At 42.2% G+C, this 20,162-nt stretch overlaps 1 protein-coding gene across 3 annotated transcripts; it reads right to left on the minus strand.

The window, feature by feature from the left end:
- Positions 1–221: 221 nt before the first annotated feature.
- LOC139422896 (oocyte zinc finger protein XlCOF28-like) lies at positions 222–19,157 on the minus strand. 3 transcript variants are annotated; one of them, XM_071174372.1, is made up of 3 exons: positions 18,773–19,139; positions 3,175–4,633; positions 222–2,806 (listed from the first exon to the last, which is right to left on the minus strand). In XM_071174372.1, the coding sequence occupies exons 1-2, from the start codon at positions 18,900–18,902 to the stop codon at positions 3,213–3,215; spliced, it is 1,551 nt and encodes a 516-aa protein (XP_071030473.1). In that variant the 5' UTR covers positions 18,903–19,139; the 3' UTR covers positions 222–2,806; positions 3,175–3,212. The 3 variants fall into 3 exon arrangements, with proteins under 3 accessions (XP_071030473.1, XP_071030465.1, XP_071030455.1); XM_071174364.1 differs by lacking the exon at positions 222–2,806 and having other exon boundaries at positions 2,836–4,633; XM_071174354.1 differs by lacking the exons at positions 222–2,806; positions 3,175–4,633 and adding an exon at positions 10,554–16,357 and having other exon boundaries at positions 18,773–19,157.
- Between the last annotated feature and the right edge of the window lie 1,005 nt (positions 19,158–20,162).

The raw sequence follows: 20,162 nt of genomic DNA on the forward strand, positions 1-20,162 counted from the left end.
CATCCAGTGACTGGAGAAATGCTCATAGGCCAGTAGATGTCGCCCTTTGCGCCACACAGAGCAGAAAAAGTGCCTTATTGTGCACACACAAATGCAGGGTTGGAGCCTAAAATGGCTGAAATACTTATGGCATACAGTCATTACAATCTGAATCTAGACTATAGTGAGAAGATAATTGTGATGTAAAATCTCATATATGTAAAGTGCACATACAAAGAGTGGACTCAAAATGCATTTAATTTATTACCACAATTCTATTACAAAAACAGAAATTTAATCCAGACAACCAAAAAATCATATGCAAAGCATTTTAAAAAAAAACATGCAGCTGAATTAGGTTATCAGACTGACAGAAGAGAGAGTGATATGGTTGTATCGAAGAAAAATTCCTGGTACATACTAGATTACATGTTAATGGAATCACAGCAACTACTACAGTAGGCTGGATATACAGTACCAGGCAAACGTTTACACATCCTCATTTAAAAAAAAACTTAGAATAATAGCGAAGACCTCAAAACTATTAAATAACATATGGAATCATGTAGTAACCCCAAAAAAAGGTGTTAAACAAATCAAAATATATTTCAAGAGATTCTTCAAAGTAGCCACCCTTTGCCTTGATGACAGCTTTGCACACTCTTGGCATTCTCTCAACCAGCTTCATGAGGTAGTCAGTCACCTGGAATGCATTTCAATTAACAGGCGTGCCTTGTTAAGTTAATTTGTGGAATTTTTTTCCTTAATGCATTTGAGCCAAATCAGTTGTGTTGTGACAAGTTAGGGGTGGTACACAGAAGATAGCCCTATTTGGTAAAAGACCAAGTCCATATTATGGCAAGAACAACTCAAATAAGCAATGACAAAGTACAGTCCATCATTACTTTTAGACATGAAGGTCGGTCAATACGGAAAAAGTGCAGTCGCAAAAACCATCAAGCTCTATGATTGAAATTGACTCTAATAAGAATTAGAGACTTGCTTGGGCCAAGAAACACAAGCAATGGACATTAGACAGGTGGAAATCTGTCCTTGGGTTTGATTAGTCCAAATTTGAGATTTTTGGTTGCAACCGCCATGTCTTTGTGAGATGCAGAGTATGTGAACGGATTAGAGGTTGACTGATTAATCGGAATGGCCGATTAAATTAACCGATATCAAGTTTTCATAATCGGAAATCGGTATTTTTTGGCGCCGATTTTGTTTGTTATACCTTTATTTAACTAGGCAAGTCAGTTAAGAACACATTCTTATTTTCAATGACGGCCTAGGAACGGTGGGTTAACTGCCTTGTTCAGGGGCAGAACGACAGATTTTCACCTTGTCAGTTCAGGGGATCCAATCTTGCAACCTTACAGTTAACTAGTCAAACGCAATAACGACCTGCCTCTCTCTCGTTGTACTCCACAAGGAGACTAGCCTGTTACGCAAATGCAGTAAGCCAAGGTAAGTTGCTAGCTAGCATTAAACTTATCTTATAAAAAACAATCAATCAATCATAATCACCAGTTAACTACACATGGTTGATATTACTAGATATTATCTAGCGTGTCCTGCGTTGCATATAATCTGACTGAGCATACAAGTATCTAAGTATCTGATTGAGCAGTGGTAGGCAGAAGCAGGCGTGTAAACATTCATTCAAACAGCACTTTCATGCGTTTTGCCAGCAGCTCTTCGTTGTGCGTCAAGCATTGCGCTGTTTATGACTTCAAGCCTATCAACTCCCAAGATGAGGCTGGTGTAACCGAAGTGAAATGGCTAGCTAGTTAGTGCGCGCTAATAGCGTTTCAAACATCACTCTCTCTGAGCCTTCTAGTAGTTGTTCCCCTTGCTCTGCATGGGTAACGCTGCTTCGATGGTGGCTGTTGTCGTTGTGTTGCTGGTTCGAGCCCAGGGAGGAGCGAGGAGAGGGACGGAAGCTATACTGTTACACTGGCAATACTAAAGTGCCTATAAGAACATCCAATAGTCAAAGGTTAATGAAATATAAATGGTATAGAGGGAAATAGTCTTATAATTCCTATAATAACTACAACCTAAAACTTCATACCTGGGAATATTGAAGACTCATGTTAAAAGGAACCACCAGCTTTCATATGTTCTCATGTTCTGAGCAAGGAACTGAAACGTTAGCTTTCTTACATAGCACATATTGCACTTTTACTTTCTTCTCCAACACTTTGTTTTTGCATTATTTAAACCAAATTGAACATGTTTCATTATTTACTTGAGGCTAAATTGATTTTATTGATGTATTATATTAAGTTAAAATAAGTGTTCATTCAGTATTGTTGTAATTGTCAATATTACAAATAAATAAATAAAAATTGTCTGATTAATCGGTATCGGCTTTTTTGGTCCTCCAATAATCGGTATCGGCGTTGAAGAATCGTAATCGGTCGACCTCTAGAACGGATGATCTCCGCATGTGTGGTTCCCACTGTGAAGCATGGAGGAGGTGTTGTGATGGTGCTTTGCTGGTGACACGGTCAGTGATTTATTTAGAATCCAAGGCACACTTAACCAGCATGGCTACCACAGCATTCTGCAGCGATACGCCATCCAATCTGGTTTGTGTTTAGTGGGACTATCATATGTTTTTCAACAGGACAATGACCCAACATCTCCAGGCTGACCAAGAAGGAGAGTGATGGAGTGCTACATCAGATGACCTGGCCTCCAATCACCCAACCTCAAAACAATCGAGATGTTTTGTTAGACTGCGGAGTGAAGGAAAAGCAGCCAACAAGTGCTCAGCATATGTGGGAACTCCAAGACTGTTGGAAAAGCATTCCAGGTGAAGCTGGTTGAGAGAAAAACAAGAGTGCACAAAGCTGTCATCAAGGCAAAGGGTGGCTATTTTGAATAATCTCAAATATAAAATATATTTTGATTGGTTTAACACTTTTGATTACTACATGATTCCATGTGTTTTTTCATAGTTTTGATGTCTTCACAATTATTCTACAATGTAGAAAATAGTAAAAATAAAAACCTTGGAATGGGTAGACGTCAAAACTTTTGACTGACAAATGAAAAACCCAAGTTTACTTCAAAATATTGGGAGAGGAATCATTAGAAACTGTCTTCAGTGTTCTTCAATTGATTCAAGGGATCAGCGGTGACTCAACTCTGAAGTAGTAGAAACACATTGAACAGTGCCCAACTCACCAATCATTTCACAGCTAACCTCACCATGTACTGGGCCGTCATTGTCCTGGCAGCTCCCCACTGGCGTGTTTCATATAGTGCAGGTGCAACGCTGACTCTTGATCAAACCCTTCACCACATTCAAAACACTCCCATTCTTTAGGTCTTTTCTGTTGCACCGCCACATGTGCTTCTAATACGGTCTCTTCTTTTCCCTCTTGCTCCTCCTCCTCCACTCCCGATCCAGAGGAATCAGAGTCATCAGAGGAATCAGATCCAGAAGTGTCTGATGAATCTGATTTAGACAATCCCGAACCCGACGATGACTCCTCAGCGCCAGAGTCTTCAGAACTAGACTCAGACCCCGACTCTTCTGATCCAGATTCCTCCTCACCCAAATCAATATCCTCTTCTTCTTCCTCCTCCTCTTGATGTTCCTGAAGCATATCTATCACCTCCGCCTCGTCTGTGCTACCCATCCCTGTGAACACCAGCCTCTTCATCTCAGTCACCCTTCTCCTCCCAGCAAAGAGGTGGTTCCTGGGTCCCAGTGGTGTCTTGCTGGCCCCGACGTAGACCCCTACGTGCTTCTTCCGATGCGTGATGAGGTTGCCCAGCTGAGAGAAGTTCTTCTTGCAGAGCGTGCATTTGTAGGGCTTGGCGCCGGTGTGAGTATTGTAGTGGTAGCGGAGCTCAGCGGGAACGCGGAAAGACTTTTCACAGAGGTCACACTTGTGGCGCCTCAGGTTGTGGCCCTGCAGGTGTTTGTCCAGAGAGAGCTCATCCCTAAAGCCCTTAGCACAGGCAAGGCACCAGAAGGGCTTCTGCTTGTGCAGGTCCATGTGGATCAAATACGTCTGCAGGGAATTGAAGTTTTTTACACACTGATCACACTTCAGAGTGGAGGGTTCCATCGGCACGGGAGGCCTGTGCACTTTCAAGTGAGTCACCAGAAGGGACGGGCGAGCAAAGATCTTCCCACAGTCCGGGCACTTGTTCTCTGTGGGTTGTTTTTTTTCTTCTTTTTCATGCGTCTTCTGATGATTTCTAAACGACTCGAGGTAGGAGTAGACCTTCCCACAGATGGAGCATGCATAGACCCTGTGGGAGCTGCTGAAGACTGGCTTCTCCTCCTCAGACAGCATGGCAACGCGCGGGCGAACTGTGACGATCTCCGATGGTCTGACCTGCCAGGAACTGTCGAAGAACTCTTCATCGTCTTCTTCATCACCTTCCACGTCTACATCACTGTTCTCTTTGTAATCACCATGGTCATAATTTTTCTGCTTTTTCTCAGGTGCTGCCGACTCCACATTGCCATTGCTCTCGTTCGTCTCCAGGGCTCTCTTAATGCCCTGCCTTCGTTCCTCCTCTTCCGCCATCGCCTCCTCCAGAACATGCTTACGCAGGTGAGTCTTGAAGGCCTCCCAGCGAGTGAACTGCTGCCCACAGTCCTGACACCTCATGCTGGCTAGTTTCACTGTGGAGGAGAGAAAGGGAGCATAAATTAGGACAATATAGTACCATGACATGCCTGTAATTTTGCTAAACTTTCAAAATTTATTTGAACTGGTTTAAATCCTTTTGTGAAGATAAACTATCTCAGATTGAATTGCCAAACTATCAGCAGCATTGCAGTGGAATTTAGGATGAAGGGGCATATTTTTCACAACCAAGATGTTTACACCTGTTGACACATTTTAGAATAGGCACAGCACAACTATATAGTGTTTTAAAAAGGTGCAACATGCAGAAATCGCTCTGCAATTTCCTGGTTGTTAAAATTCTAATAGTTTGCCTAATTTCAGTTTGTGGCAAAATAAGCAATGTATAGTGTATAGAATCACTAACATCTAAACAACTGTGAAATACCTTTTCAAGCACCAAAAGTATAGTATTTTCATCTTTTTGAAGCTGGTGTACAAAACCCAAAGTAAAAGACACAAAAACAAAGCTTAAGAACGGCAAGCATAGAAATAGCACACAGAAAATATCTACCGCCTCTTAGACTTGCTTTCAATGAGAATGACAGCTCTTTAACTCACATTTCTATGTGATTTCGGTCAGGTCTCCCAAAAAGTCACATATTGCAACTTGAAGTGCAATATGTGCAACTACAGGTATGTAGTTGTTCTCTCCACTGCTAGGATCAATACGCTCAATCACACTCCTTGTCACCTCAAAATATTATAGATTTAGGCTCATTAATAACTAACATGATTGGATACATACTTAATTAGAATACACTACAAGACTGATCACATAATACAACACACACACCACTTACACCCCCAACATATAGAGTGAGCTACAAAAGTATTGGGAGTGTGACGCGTTGTTTTGGCTCTCCACTCCAGCACTTTGGACTTGAAATGATACACTACATATAAAAAAGTTTGTAGACACCTTTTCAAATGAGTGGATTTGGCTATTTCAGCCACACCAGTTTGACAGGTGTATACAATTGAGCACACAGCCATGCAATCTCCATAGTGTAGACAAACATCGGCAGTAGAATGGCCTTACAGAATAGCTCAATGACTTTCAACATGGCACCGTCATAGGATGCCATCTTTCCAACAGGTCAGTTCGTCAAATTTCTGCCCTGGTCAACTAAGTGCTGTTATTGTGAAGTGGAAACATCTCGGAGCCACAACACCTCAGCTGCGAAGTGATAGGCCACACAAAATCACAGAAGGGAACCACAGAGTGCTGAAGCGCGTAAAAATCGTCTGTCGTCGGTTGCAAAACTCACTACCGAGTTCCAAACTGCCTCTAAAAGCAACGTCAGCACAAGAACTGTTCGCCAGGAGCGTCATGAAATGGGTTTCCATGGCCGAGCAGCCGCACACAAGCCTAAGATCACCACACGCAATGCCAAGCGTCGGCTGGAGTGGTGTAAAGCTTGCCTCCATTGGACTCTGGAGCAGTGGAAACGAGTTCTCTGGAGTGATGAATCACGCTTCACCATCTGGCAGTCCGACAGACAAATCTGGGTTTGGTAGATGCCAGGCGATTGCTGCGTGCGCCAATGCAAAGTGCAAACTGTAAAGTTTGGTGGAGGAGGAAGAATGATCTGGGTTGTTTTTTATGGTTTGGGCTAGGCCCCTTGGTTCCAGTGAAGGGAAATCAACGCTACAGCACACAATGACATTCTAGATAATTCTGTGCTTCCAACTTTGTTGCAACAGTTTGGGGGCCCTTTCCTGTTTCAGCATGACAATTCCCCTGTGCACAAAGCGAGTTCTACACATAAATAGTGTTGAGATCGGTGTGGAAGAACTTGCCTGGCCTGCAGAGCCTTGACCTCAACCCCATCGAACACCTTTGGGATGAATTGGAACGTGGACTGCATGCCAGGCTTAATCGCCCAAAATTAGTGCCTGACCTCACTAATGCTCGTGGCTGAATGGAAGCATGTCCCAACATCTAGTGAAAATCCTTCCCAGAAGAGTAGAGGCTGTTATAGCAGCAAAGTAGGGGAGGGGGCACCAACCCCATATTAACACCCATGATTTTGGAATGAGATGTTCTACGAGCATGTGTCCACAAGCATTTCGCTACACCGGCAATAACATCTGCTAAATATATGTGTATGTGACCAATACAATTTGATGTAGTGTGCAATGCCAGAGGTTAAAGTGCAGACTGCTTTAATTTGAGGGTATTTTCATCCATATCGGGTGAACCGTTTCAAAATTACAGCCCTTTTTGTACATGGTACCCTAAAATGGGGGGGACCAAAAGTATGGGGACAGGGTAGCCTAGTGGTTAGAGCGTTGGACTAGTAACCGGAAGGTTGCAAGTTCAAACCCCCGAGCTGACAAGGTACAAATCTGTCGTTCTGCCCCTGAACATGCAGTTAACCCACTGTTCATAGGCCGTCATTGAAAATAAGAATTTGTTCTTAACTGACTTGCCTGGTTAAATAAAGGTAAAATACAAAAAATAAAAAATAAATACAGTACCAGTCAAAAGTTTGGACACACCAGGGTTTTTCTATTTTGTAGAAAAATAGCAAAAACAAATTAGGAAATAACATATGGAATCATGTAGAACCCTAAAAAAGTGTTAAAACAAATCAAAATGTTTTATATTCTTCAAAGTAGCCTCCCTTTGCCTTGACAGCTTTTACACTCTTGGCATTCCCTCAACCAGCTTCATGAGGTAGTTAACCTGGAATGCATTTCAATTAACAGGTGTGCCTTGTTAAAAGTTCATTTGTGGAATATCTTTAATGCGTTTGAGCCATTGTTGTGACAAGGTGGGGGTGGTATACAGAAGATAGCCCTATTTGGTAAAAGAGCAAGTCCATATTATGGCAAGAACAGCTCAAATAAGCAAAGAGAAACGAAAGTCCATCATTACTTTAAGACGTGAAGGTCAGTCAAAGCAGAACATTTCAAGAAATTGCCGGTGACACTGTCAGTGATTTATTTAGAATCCAAGGCACACTTAACCAGCATGGCTACCACAGCATTCTGCAGCGATACGCCATCCCATCTGGTTTGCTCTTAGTGGGAATATAATGTTTTTCAACAGGACAATGACCCAACACACATCCAGGCTGTGAAAGGGCTATTTGACCAAGGAGGAGAGTGATGGAGTGCTGCATCAGATGACCTGGCCTCCACAATCACCCGACCTCAACCCAATTGAGATGTTTTGGGATGAGGTCGGGAACTCTTTAAGTGGGAACTCCTTCAAGACTGTTGGAAAAGCATTCCAGGTGAAGCTGGTTTAGAGAATGCCAAGAGTGTGCAAAGCTGTCATTAAGGCTAAGTTTGGCTACTTTGAATTATCTTAAATATAAAGTATATTTGGATTTGTTTAACAGTTTTTTGCTTAGTTAAAGATTCCATGTGTTATTTCATAGTTTTGATGTCTTCCCTATTATTCTACAATGTAGAAAATAGTCTAAATAAAGAAAAACCCTTGAATGAGTAGGTGTCTAAACTTAACTGGTAGTAGTTGGTCCCATATTCCCTTTCACGCAATGACTACATCAAGTTTGTGACTCTACAAACTTGTTGGATACGTTTGCTGTTTGTTTTGGTTGTGTTTCAGATTATTTTGTGCTCAATAGAAATTAAATGATAAATAATGTATTGTGTCATTTTGGATTCACTTTTACTGTAAATAAGAATATGTTTATAAAACACTTCTACATTAACGTGGATTCTTCCATGATTACAGATAATCCTGAATGAATTGTGAATAAAGATGAGTGAGAAAGTTAGACACACAAATATCATACCACCCAAAATATTCTAACCTCCCCTGTTACTGTAATGGTGAGAGGTTAGCATGTCTTGGGGGTATTACGTTTTTTATTTAACCTTGATTTAACTTGGAAAGTCAGTTAAAAACAAATTCTTATTTACAATGACGGCCTACCCGGGCCAAACCCAGACGATGCTGGGACAATTGTGCACCGCCCTATGGGACTCCTAATCACAGCCGGGTGATATGCGAGTCTAGCTTCCTCGCTCATTACTCATGATTCATTCAGGATTACCCCCCCCAAACAAATGACTGTCTTTACTTTTGTAACTGTATAAAGAAGTGTACCTAATACTGCATAAGTTATCATTTAAAAGTGCACTATGCAGAAATCCCCCTGCCATTTCCTGGTTTCTAAACTAGTTCAACTAATTTCAGTTTGTGACAAAACAAGCAAGTTTAGTGTAGAGAATCATTGTAACATCTAAACTGCTGTGAAATATCTTTGCCATAACCAAAAACACTGTATTTTCAGCTGGTGTACAAAACTGAAAGTAAAAGACAAAAACTTAAGAACGGGAAACATAGAAATAGCGCACATAAACATATCTACCGCTTCTTAGACGTGCTTTTCTATAATTCAATTCTATAACACACATTTGTAAATTTGGTCAGGTCGTCCAAAGAGTTAGTGCATTCGGAAAGTATTCAGACCCCCTTCCCTTTTTCCACTTGTTACATTACAACCTTATTCTAAAATTGACTTAAAGTCCACACACACAAAATACCCCATAATGACAAAGTGAAAACAGGTTTTTAGAAATATAAAAAAATAATAATAAAAAAAAACAGATACCTTATTTACATAAGTATTCAGACCCTTTGCTATGAGACTTGAAATTGAGCTCAGGGGCATCCTGTTTCCATTGATCATCCTTGAGGCCACCTGTGGTAAATTCAATTGATTGGACATAATTTGTAAAGGCACACACACACACAAGCCTGTCTATGTAAGGTCCCACAGTTGACAATGCATGTCAGAGAAAAAAAACAGGTAGAGGTCGAAGGAATTTTTCGTAGAGCTCCGAGACAAGATTGTGTTGAGGCACTGATCTGGGGAAGGGTACAAAAAGAAGAAGAAAGGAGGGGAGGTCACCAAGAACCCGATTGTCACTGACAGAGCTCTAGAGTTCTTCTATGGAGATGGGAGAATCTTCCAGGACAACCATCTCTGCAGCCCTCCACCAATCAGGCCTTTATGGTAGAGGCCAGATGGAAGCCACGCCTTAGCAAAAAGGCACATGACAGCCTGCTTGGAGTTTTCCAAAAGGCACCTAAAGGACTCGGTCCATGAGAAACAAGATTCTCTGGTCTGATGAAACCAAGATAGAACTCTTTGACCTGAATGCCAAGCAACACGTCTGGAGGAAACCTGGCACCATGCCTACGGTGAAACATGGTGGTGGCAGCATCATGCTGTGGGGATGTTTTTCAGCGGCAGGGACTGAGAGAATAGTCAGGATCAAGGGAAAGATGAACAAAGAAAAATACAGAGATCATTGTTGAAAACCTGCTCCAGACATCAGACTGGGGCGAAGGTTCATCTTCCAACAGGACAACAACCCTAAGCATAAAGCCAAGACAATGCAGGAGTGGCTTCGGGACAAGTCTCTGAATGTTCTTGAGAGAGCCCGGACTTGAACATCTCTGGAGAGACCTAAAAATAGCTGTGCAGTGACGCTCCCCATCCAACCTGAGAGCTTGAGAGGATCTGCAGAGAATGGGGGAAACTCCCCAAATAGAGGTGTGCCAAGCTTGTAGTGTCATACCCAAGAAGCCTTGAGGTTATAATCGCTGCCAAAAGGTGCTTCACCAAAGTACTGAGTAAAGGGTCTGAATACGTAAATGTGATATCATTTTTTTTTTTTTTTTTTTATAAATTAGCATTATTATTATGCTAATTTGAGGGGAAAAACGATTTAATACATTTTAGAATAAGGCTGTAAAGTAACAAAATGTGGAACAAGGGGTCTGAATATTTTCAGAATGCACTATTCATATTGCAGCTTTAAGTTTTAATATATATAATGTAGTGATGTTTCTCAACCATTTCCAATCAACGGTAAACATGACGCGTCATGACTGAAAACCCACTAGAATCTATTGAGTTAAGCTTTCAAGGTCCATTAACACCAGTAACTCAGTCAACACAATGAACCACACAGGAAACTTAACTACAGTTTTAACCATTTACTAAAACTCTTCATGTCTGCATTAATAAGACACCAGTAGTAGTTTAAAGGTACAAGGAAAAGGTTACATTGAAATGAGTTATCATAAAGGTAATGACTTCAAAAGATTAGCAATAGTCTAAAAACTTGAAGGTTTCATTTAAATCAACAAGGAATATAACTCCATGAACAAATGCTAAATCCGTTTGTTAAATCAAACTCATTACGATAGATAAATGTTTACACGACACAGGAAAGTAAAAGAAAAGTAACAATCAACTGTTAGTATTTGGGAACTTTGGTAGTGAAATCCAGGAAAACATTCCATTTTCTAATTATTAATGATACAAAGTTAGTGTGGTAATATTTTGCAAAAGAAAACAGACAAAAATAGGTACTAATAATACTAGAAACATCCATCTTATATAGACAGGTTAAAGCCAGAACTTGATTAATTTCTCAAAAGAAGGTCAAGTGCATGTTACTGAAAGTGGGTGACTCACGTTCTCCCCTTGCATACTAAGTCAAGCAAAACAAACTTAAATTAGTGCCTACCTTGACAGACAAATCGCTGTACTGTACAGGATGTAATCATTTCTAGGCATGGAGAAACATTAGCGAACTTTCTCTTTCTCTATAACTACACATTTCTACACCAAGAGGACACATTTCAAATCAGGGGAACTGATAAAAGGAGTTTAGACAATTTTACATTTATGTACAGGTCCAGTGTGAAATAAAGCCTGAGAAAGATAAAATAATGGTGTCAAGAGCTAAAGAAGCACTTAGTGGATATATTTGAAATAATGTTCTATAGATATAGCATTCTATAGATATAATTAGAATAGTCAAATTAGAATAGTCAAATTTAGCAAGTCTCTTAGACACTTAGTGCTTGAAAATACCCTGGAGAAAAAAAATGTCCACCTTGGAAATTTAAGTTTAGTAGAAAGAGGTGCATAAGTGCATGAAAAAGTCAAATTTCACTTCTAATGTCTCCTGACTTGTATTAGTTCCATCGTTAATCTAATATGCTCCACGAGCATGTTCAATGTAGTGCTGGTGCAACTCCAACTCTCGACTGAAACGCATTCCACATTCAATGCAAGTAAGGCCATCGGTGTCTCTTGAGGAGACAGCAGTGTAGGGATCTCTCTGCCCTTTGTCATCACCCATACATTCCTGGTGATGGTCAATGAGGTCCCGAATCTCACTGAAGGTCCGGGGACAAAGGGAGCAACGGTAGGAGCCATCGCTGTCGTGTTGAGCCTCGTGTTTATGCAGAGCACCTGGAGATAGAAACGCTTTTCCACAGTGCTGGCACTTGTGGCTATTCTGTGGCCGGGAGGGGGGTGTAGGTAGTGGCTTGAGGGATGACTTCGCCTTCAAATCAGGCAGAGGGACATTGAGTTTAGCGGGCCCTGTGCTTACAGAAGCACTGAGTCTGTAACGAAGCTCTGTTGGTAGTCGTCGGCGGACCTCGTCGTGCCAGGCCAGGTGCTGTTGCAACTGAGTCTCAGTCCAATATCCACGGCAGCACAGGGCGCAAGAGTGAGGTCGGCTCTTTTCCAAGTCCTTGTGGGTTCCTAGTTGCTCTTCAGTTGGGAAAGCTTTGCCACACTTGTCACACTTGAAGAGGTATTTGATTGTCTGCTCATAGAGGCGGGTTGGTGGTGAGGGTTCTTCTTCCACTACTTCTGCCATTCCTGGATTAACTTCCTGCTTGAGCACTCCACAGATCTTCTTGTGATTATAGAGTGCCCCAGAAGAACTGTATCTCTTCCCACAGTCAACGCAAGGGATGGATTTGAAACCCGGTCGACTTTTCTTCCTTCTGCCCACTGCATTCTTACTCTTTGTAACATAGTGTTCGGTTTTGAGAACAGTGCCTTTGTTTTCTGTAACTAAGTCCTTACTCTCATTAACCAGTTCATTTTCCTTGGTAGCCAAGGTGTTAATGGCAACAGAGTCCCTGCTCTCAGCCAAAGTGCCCTTGCTCTTAACCTTCTTGCCCTGGGAGTGGGCCTGCCATTTGTGGGCACGCAAGCCTCGAACCTTCAAGAAACTCATATCACAATGAGGACACTGGTGAAGATTTGATTTAAGCTTTGGCTTCTTTAATGGAATGACTTCAGACTTGCTGTGTGATGTGGCAGGCTGCTCCGGGACCTCTTCAATGGACACGGTCATGGACTGGTCCCCCTGAAGATCTGCAGACTCAATGGGTTTGTTATGCTCACTTTCATAGTGAGCTGCTAAAAGTGAGCCCTTGACGAAAGTTGTGTTACATTCTGGACATGCAAATTCAGCGTGTGAGGGATTGCGGTTGCCTTCCATGCTGGTGTCAGCTGCGGGCTCTGGTTCGGCTTTGGTCTGACATGGCGGATAATACAACTGGTGTCGGCGAAGAACACACAGGTAAAAGAAGCCCTTACCACACTTGTTGCACTGAAAAGGTCCCTCATCCACTGACTTGTGCCCAACAGAATTTGTATTGTCATCTTTTATCAGTGACCCAGCAAACTTCTTATCTGTGTGCCATCGTCTGTGAGTGCCAAGGGCTGCATTGGAGATAAAACGTCTTCCGCATTCTGGACAACAGAATTGGCCTTTAGTTGTTTGCTCTACCTTTTTGGGTTGCTTAGGTTCTTCAGGGTTTGCAGCCACTTGAAATTTCAGCTTTGGTTTTACTTTAGACTTGTGACCCAGAACATGAATCCTTTTATGGAAATTCAGTGCTCCTACAACAGCAAAGCTTCTCTCACACTCTTTACATTTGTATTTCAAATCAGTTGTGTTGATTGTGGCGGCTTTCAAGGTTTGGGACTCACTGGTCTCCTTTTGTTCACCACATTCCTTCTCAGTAACAGATTTAGTAATTTTCTCAGTGCCAGAGTTGTTTGACCGAGTTGTTTTCACAAGGTCTTTGACAATGCACTTTGTCACCTTCTCTAAACCTCCTTTCACTTTGGCATCCAAGCCTCCAATTGCCCTCGGCTTGCCACATTCTTTTTGATGATACTGCAATGACAGTAAATTGTTGAAAAGAGAAGGGCAGGTGGGACATTTGAGCTTCTTCGCCTTAGGAACTGTGTCATGTTGGGCAACATCCTCCTTGTAGCTTTTACTGACAGTCTTTATCTTGCCACACTGTTTTCGGTGAGTATGCAATGAGGAGTTGTTGCTGAAATGGTAAAGGCATGTCGAACACTTCAGCCCCTCTAGCTCAAGAGCAGATTTAGGCGATGAGGCAGAGTAGTCGGTCTCATAACCATGGCTCTTCATGTGGAATTTAAGTGCCTTGGCCCGTGAAAACAGTTTTCCACAATCAGGGCAGCTGTATGCGTTCTTCTTCACTTGTTCTACCTGATGTTGAAAAGATTTGATAGGAGGCGGGAGGATTTGAGCATTATGTACAACCTGGTGCCTGAGGAGGCTTGAGAACATGCGAAAAGACTTGCTACAAAGCTCACATCTATGATTCCCATTCTCGTGCTTCCTCATATGAGATTTCATAATGCCTTGGTGACGAAATTTCTTTGCGCATACAGGGCAGGCAACTTTACCACGAACATGTGGAGGGCCATTGACAGAATGTGAAGACACTGTTGGCTCATGCTTCTCCTTCAAATGTGCACACTGAGCTTGATTCTGCTTGTGGTGAGCGTAAGCACCCAATGACCAGAAGCCCTTCCCACATCGCTCGCAATAAACCGTTGGGCCTAATAAAGTCTTCTTTGGATTAAACACTTCAGTTTTAGTGTCTGATACTTCATCTTGGGTGGGGGTTGGAGCGTGGCAGTTTTTGCGGTGGTTGTACAAACCACTGGCATTAGAGTAAGTCTTCTCACAATCTGGACATGGATGAGCTTTGCTTTTTGGATGCTGTTGCTGATGAGAGTGTAGGGCAGACATGCGTGAGAAACACTTTCCACACACCTCACATTTGAAGCTATTCTTCTGTAGTCCGGCAAGCTGGTAAAATACACCCTTGTGTGGTTTTCGGCCATCGTGTTTTCGCATGTGATTGTGGTACGTTTTGCGATGTGTAGTGTCAAACCCACAAACATCGCACTTGAAAATATCATTTTCAGGATTCCAACTTTTTTTGCCATCTACTCTGTGCCACAGTTTGTGAGAGCGCAAAGATGCAACACTGGTAAACCAACGGTAACACTCAGGACAGTTAAATCTTTTAGGTGGCTCTTGTCCCTGAACCTTCTCTGTTCGAGGTCCTTCGCCTGCAAATGGCGGAAAGTCAATTTGTACAATTTTCAGATCAATCTCTGGTTTAGACTTAAGTGTACTAGAAATGTACTCCGTTGGACACAACACAGCATCCATCTCCTCTTTTCCCTCCTGGTCTGATTCACACAGTAATTCAAGATCAGGGTTGAGTTCTTGTAGTGACTCTTCTGCATCCCTTACAGAGCCATCTGAGGCACTTATACTGATCACCTCTACATTGACATCATCAGTTCCATCAGCCTCTGCATCGCCATCAGTTTCACAGAAACAGGGGTCTCTCTCGGTCACAAGGGTCTGAGAGGTGTCCTGTGGGTAGACAATGGCCCCTAAAGCAAATGTTTCAGTTTCTGTCTTGTTATCCAGTAATAGCTTATGTTGAGGTAGTGGGGATGCTTGTGTCTGGGATTCTTTCTCAGTCTGTCCAAAAACATCGTTATGGCAAAGCCGATGGGACTGGAGAGCCGAGGCCCTGGAAAATCGGAGCCCACACTCCTGACACTCAAACGCTTTCTTCTGGAGCTGGCAAACCTGATGAAGGAAAGACTTTGCTGGAGTCTCTTCAGTATGAGCCAAACGCTGGTGCTTGTAGTAGAATGTGAGCGTTGTGAAGACCTTGCCACACTCCTCACATGGAAACCTTTTGCCACCACTACCACCTCGTTTCATATGATAGCGTTGATGGCAGAGCATGCCGGCATAAGAACTGAAGGTCTTCTCACACTCACTGCAGTCAAATTGTTTGGGTTTTCTCTTAAGCTTTTCAGGAGAACATTTTTCATTGTGGCTAAATCGTTGGTGTGTTCTCAGGCCAGACTGGGCGCGAAATGTTTTGCCACATGAACACCCAAACAGATTTTCCTGTGCCTCATCTATCTGTTCAGAAGCTTTGTTGCTGTCCTCTGTTGCAATGGCAGGCTCCTCTGCAGGTGGCTGCTTCTCTGCACTCCTTTTGCGGGACTTTGGGATTAGTTTGACCTCATGACAACGGCGGTGAGCATCAAGAGCTGAAGAACGGGAGTAACAGCGACCACAAGTTTGACACTCAAAGGACTTCTTTTTCAGGTGTGCCAGCTCATGGAAAACTGATTTGGAAGCTTGCTTGTGTGAGCGTGTATGACTGATGAAAGAGCCCATCGAAGTATAGGATTTACCACAGTCTTCACATTCATAGACATACTGCTTAGCCACCCCCAAGCTCTGATCAGGAGTTGACTGGGCCACAGGAGTTGATTGCAAAACAGGAGTTGACTGCTTAAGGGCTTCATTACGGTGTTTGACCTGGTGTGAGTAAAAACCCCTTGAGTCTGCAAATTTGCGCCCACAAAGAGCGCAACATAGTGTCCGTTGGCCCCCACTCTCTGAAACAAGCAAGCCATCCAACTGGGAGTCAGAGTCCAGGCAGACTATTGGGCCATCATGGGTGTGCTCATGTTGATGCTCCTGGTAGGCCACCTCCTCCCCAAAGGCTTCTCCACAATCCAGACAGCGGAAAAGCCCATCCCCTAAAAATAGAAAGGGGAAAATGGGAGGTCAGGGCGACTCCTGTTGCCAAAGAAAAGAAAAGAGAAAAGAAAACCAAACAATAACAAACACAAATGAATATTTATGTCAGATAATGACTATGTGCATCCATGTACAATTAGGGCTTGCACAATTACCGTATAATCGTGTAACCAACAATTATGGATGAAGACAGTCATGAAAATTTAAAATAACCGTTATAACCATTATTTTTTGTGTGGAAAGAACAGCTGACTGAAGACAGGACAGCTGGCATTTAGTCAATTTCTGCGGTAACATGGACTAGTCACAAAGTAATGAAACTTTGTTGCTCCTTGCTGAATAAGCAAGGTGTTGTAGTAATCAAGTCTTGGGTTGCCTAGGCAACCCCCCCCCCCCCCCCCCTCCCTGCAGCAGCTCAGGAGTGGAGAAAATGTCTTTAAACTTTTTTTAGAAGATTATAAACGGTTTACATCATCCAAAATTCCATTACTGTCAAAAAGAAACAAGACTTAAGCATATTTTATTACAACGATACATATTATCGTCAAGATAAAAATGTTGCAATGGATACAGCTTTTGTTTGGATGGACGTATATTTTGACAGACATTTTACTTGACAATTATAAACATCTTTGCTAAAGTGCATATCACCCTAACGATGGAGAGTCAACTCATTGTGGATAATATACTTTTTAAATGTAATTTTTATAAAAAGACACATGAATGTGTGAAGCAGCCTAATTTAAAAATGATTTCAACTTAACTTCTGTATTCGGAAAGTTTGATTTAACCTAAATGTTCATCACGCTTTTCAGATCAGTCAAGTTATCCTATTCACTACAGACCTGTGGACAGAGAAAGAATTGGTATCGTATGATTTCCCTTGAGGTGAATGGAGCCAAATTCAGGTCTACTCTATTGAGACCCCATAAAGTTACATATATCAAACATTTCATCATGTCTCAAATAGGAGAATCTCACCCAAATATATCAAATCAAATTATCAAAGATTCACATATTCAGCTCATGGGAAAATAAGGTCAGACCTTCTGTTTTGCTTATATGATAACTAGCCTATGACAGAGCCTTTTAAGCCTTAAACATGTCGCCCCCCCATGAATGATGCAGCACTTTGGCCAATTAGTGACAATTCAAGCTCAAACAGGACATATGCTTGTTCAAAGTTTGGAATTTCAGTTGATTACTATAGTGCCCCCTTTGGGCCAATCATTTTAATTGTGTAAATGCCAGATCTATGGCAAGATGCATCATACACCCAAGTTAAGACGCAGACATATCCATAGTCCCCCCTTCCAATTGAAAGGTGGATATATGAGGCTCAATATGGCGACCGGAGTATGGGCGAGTGGGTGTGCAGAAAGGAAAGTTGTGGGCGTGTGGAAAGGAGGGGTTGTGTAAAGGAGTAGTGTAGAAAGCACTCTGCTAATAGGTTAGACGGTTTTGATTGAGCAGTGTTTATTCCCTTCCATTTCTTACCACAACTACTGTACATTGATTTAGCTACCATACCGTGAGTACTTCTGTTTTGAAAACAGCGGATTAGTATAAGTCTCATTTCACTGTTTTACACAAATTGTACAGTTTCTTCATGCGTTAGCTACCGCAGGCGACAGGACCATGATATCCAGTAGGACGCTTCCTGAGCATCACGGTCAGGTATCAGGTCGGCAGGCATGTCCATACAACACAGGTGCACTGGTCGCCGTTCTTATCGACTCGTCATGCAGCCCAATTAGCAACGCAAAACGGTCTTGAGTTGCAACATACAGTATCTTCCCTATTGGGCAGCAGCTACCCAAAATGTAATCGTGGGGGCCAATTAGATGGCTCTGGCCTACGGGGAAGTTCCAAAACATTGGGGATGTGATCACGCTAGTCCAGGGGCCTAATCATTAGCCAAACGTATAATTTTGCAACTACAACGAGTTTCTAATGGACAAATGGAGGTAGGTCCCCGTTTCGTTCGCTCAAGGAACGTTTTGCAACAGAATAGGCGTAATAAATATGCCCCAGTATTATTTATCACAATATGACAGCCTATTTGATTGCACGTAACATTGAAGAAACCGTAGAGTAGACGTTTAACTATAACGGTACTAATGTCATTCGGATGATCGACAATTCACCCTTGCTAGCTAGCAACGTCACCGACTACACGCACAGCTTCTAAGTCACCACTAGTTAGCTACTTTGCGAGCTAAAAATGTGAACAAGATCAAATGGGACAAATTGACTTATCTGGTCAATGGCTACCTAACAATAACTGCAACCTTAACTATAATCATGTTAGAATAGTTCGCTAACGTTAATTAGCAAACATGGATTTGAGCATGATGTAGCAATAGTTAACGTTAGCTATGTTTAGATGATTGTGAAAGGATGGGGTCACTTACCATCGGTACTGTCATCTTTGGCAGACTTGCTGGCGCTGTTCTCGGTCTTGGTTAAATGTTCTCTGACATCTTCCGACTCCTGTTCATCTCCTCCCTCGCCTTTGATCGTTACAGCGGAGACATCCTCCATAGCTAACACCCAGCGTGGTGCTTGATTTGCTGTTACTAGGCCACTGCAACTTGGATCTTCGTTGTTAGTGTTAACCGCTTCTATTACTTAAATTCCCATGAGTTTTCTCAGAGGGGGGGCTTGTCTAATGCATGCAAAAATAAAACTCCTTTCACGGTGTAAACAATGACATAGGAGGCCTCGAATGCTGTTCGGAGCGCCTCTTACTCTTCTCCTCCGCACTGTTGTTGCAGTGGTTCCGTCCTAGGAAATTACGACAAATGACAACTTCCTTGCCACAGATCTGGCGCGAGAATATCAGCGAATCATGACGCGTTCAAAAACACAAATGGGAACTCGGGAGAAAAACGAGTTGGGAAAATGGTTTTGAACGGTCATCCAACTCGAAATTACAAAACGGGAACTCGGGCCTCTTTCTAGAGCTCCGACTTTCCGACCACTGACGTCCTGATTTAACCTCTTTTTTCCAAGTTCCCATCCGTCTTGAAAGCGCCACTAGACCCAACCGTTAGTTCTCTACATGCATTGTAACGGATATTAACGTTTTTTTTTGTTTAAAACATCAATTTGGTAGACTGTTTTAATTATTGCAGGACTATGTCATTGTTTTATTGAATACAGACGACAATATTACATTGTTTTTCAATTATTTTTATTACCAGGTATTTACATATTTAAAACTACTGCTAATGCACAGATGTAGTAAAACGTCAAATAGGTTACATTATGTCTTGCCAGAGATAACGACCCTACCATTACGTTGATTTACACTGAGCAGCACTGGAGTCTGAACACAAGCATGGTTACATTAAGACGCCGTGGAGCCGGCGCAAGATATGTACAACGTGGATAAAGGTAACATTTGGAGTACAGTGGCCTATTCCATCCTTGCATAGAGGTACGTTTTCCCGACGAATATCTCGCGTCTGCTCCACGGTGTCTTAATGTAACCATGATTGCTGTCCGATCCCAGTGCAGCTCAGTGTAAACAAGCGAATACAATATCACAACCCCAACAGGTAAAGTGAGTTATTAGTTATTCATTTTAATACAATACATTAATTTGTATACTAACCCATGCCACACTGTTTGGATAAAACGTGTGCTCCTCCCAATAACCCTAATTTAATAACTCTAGCACCAAAACAAGATAAACGTTCACCCAAATGAAGACAGAATAAGAAATGACTCATACAAACGACTCATTATTCAGACCTGACAATTTGAATAACACCCACTACAACATTAAGAGAGAGCAGA

Source organism: Oncorhynchus clarkii, chromosome 2 (assembly GCF_045791955.1).
Source record: "Oncorhynchus clarkii lewisi isolate Uvic-CL-2024 chromosome 2, UVic_Ocla_1.0, whole genome shotgun sequence".
Classification (NCBI taxonomy): domain Eukaryota; kingdom Metazoa; phylum Chordata; class Actinopteri; order Salmoniformes; family Salmonidae; genus Oncorhynchus; species Oncorhynchus clarkii.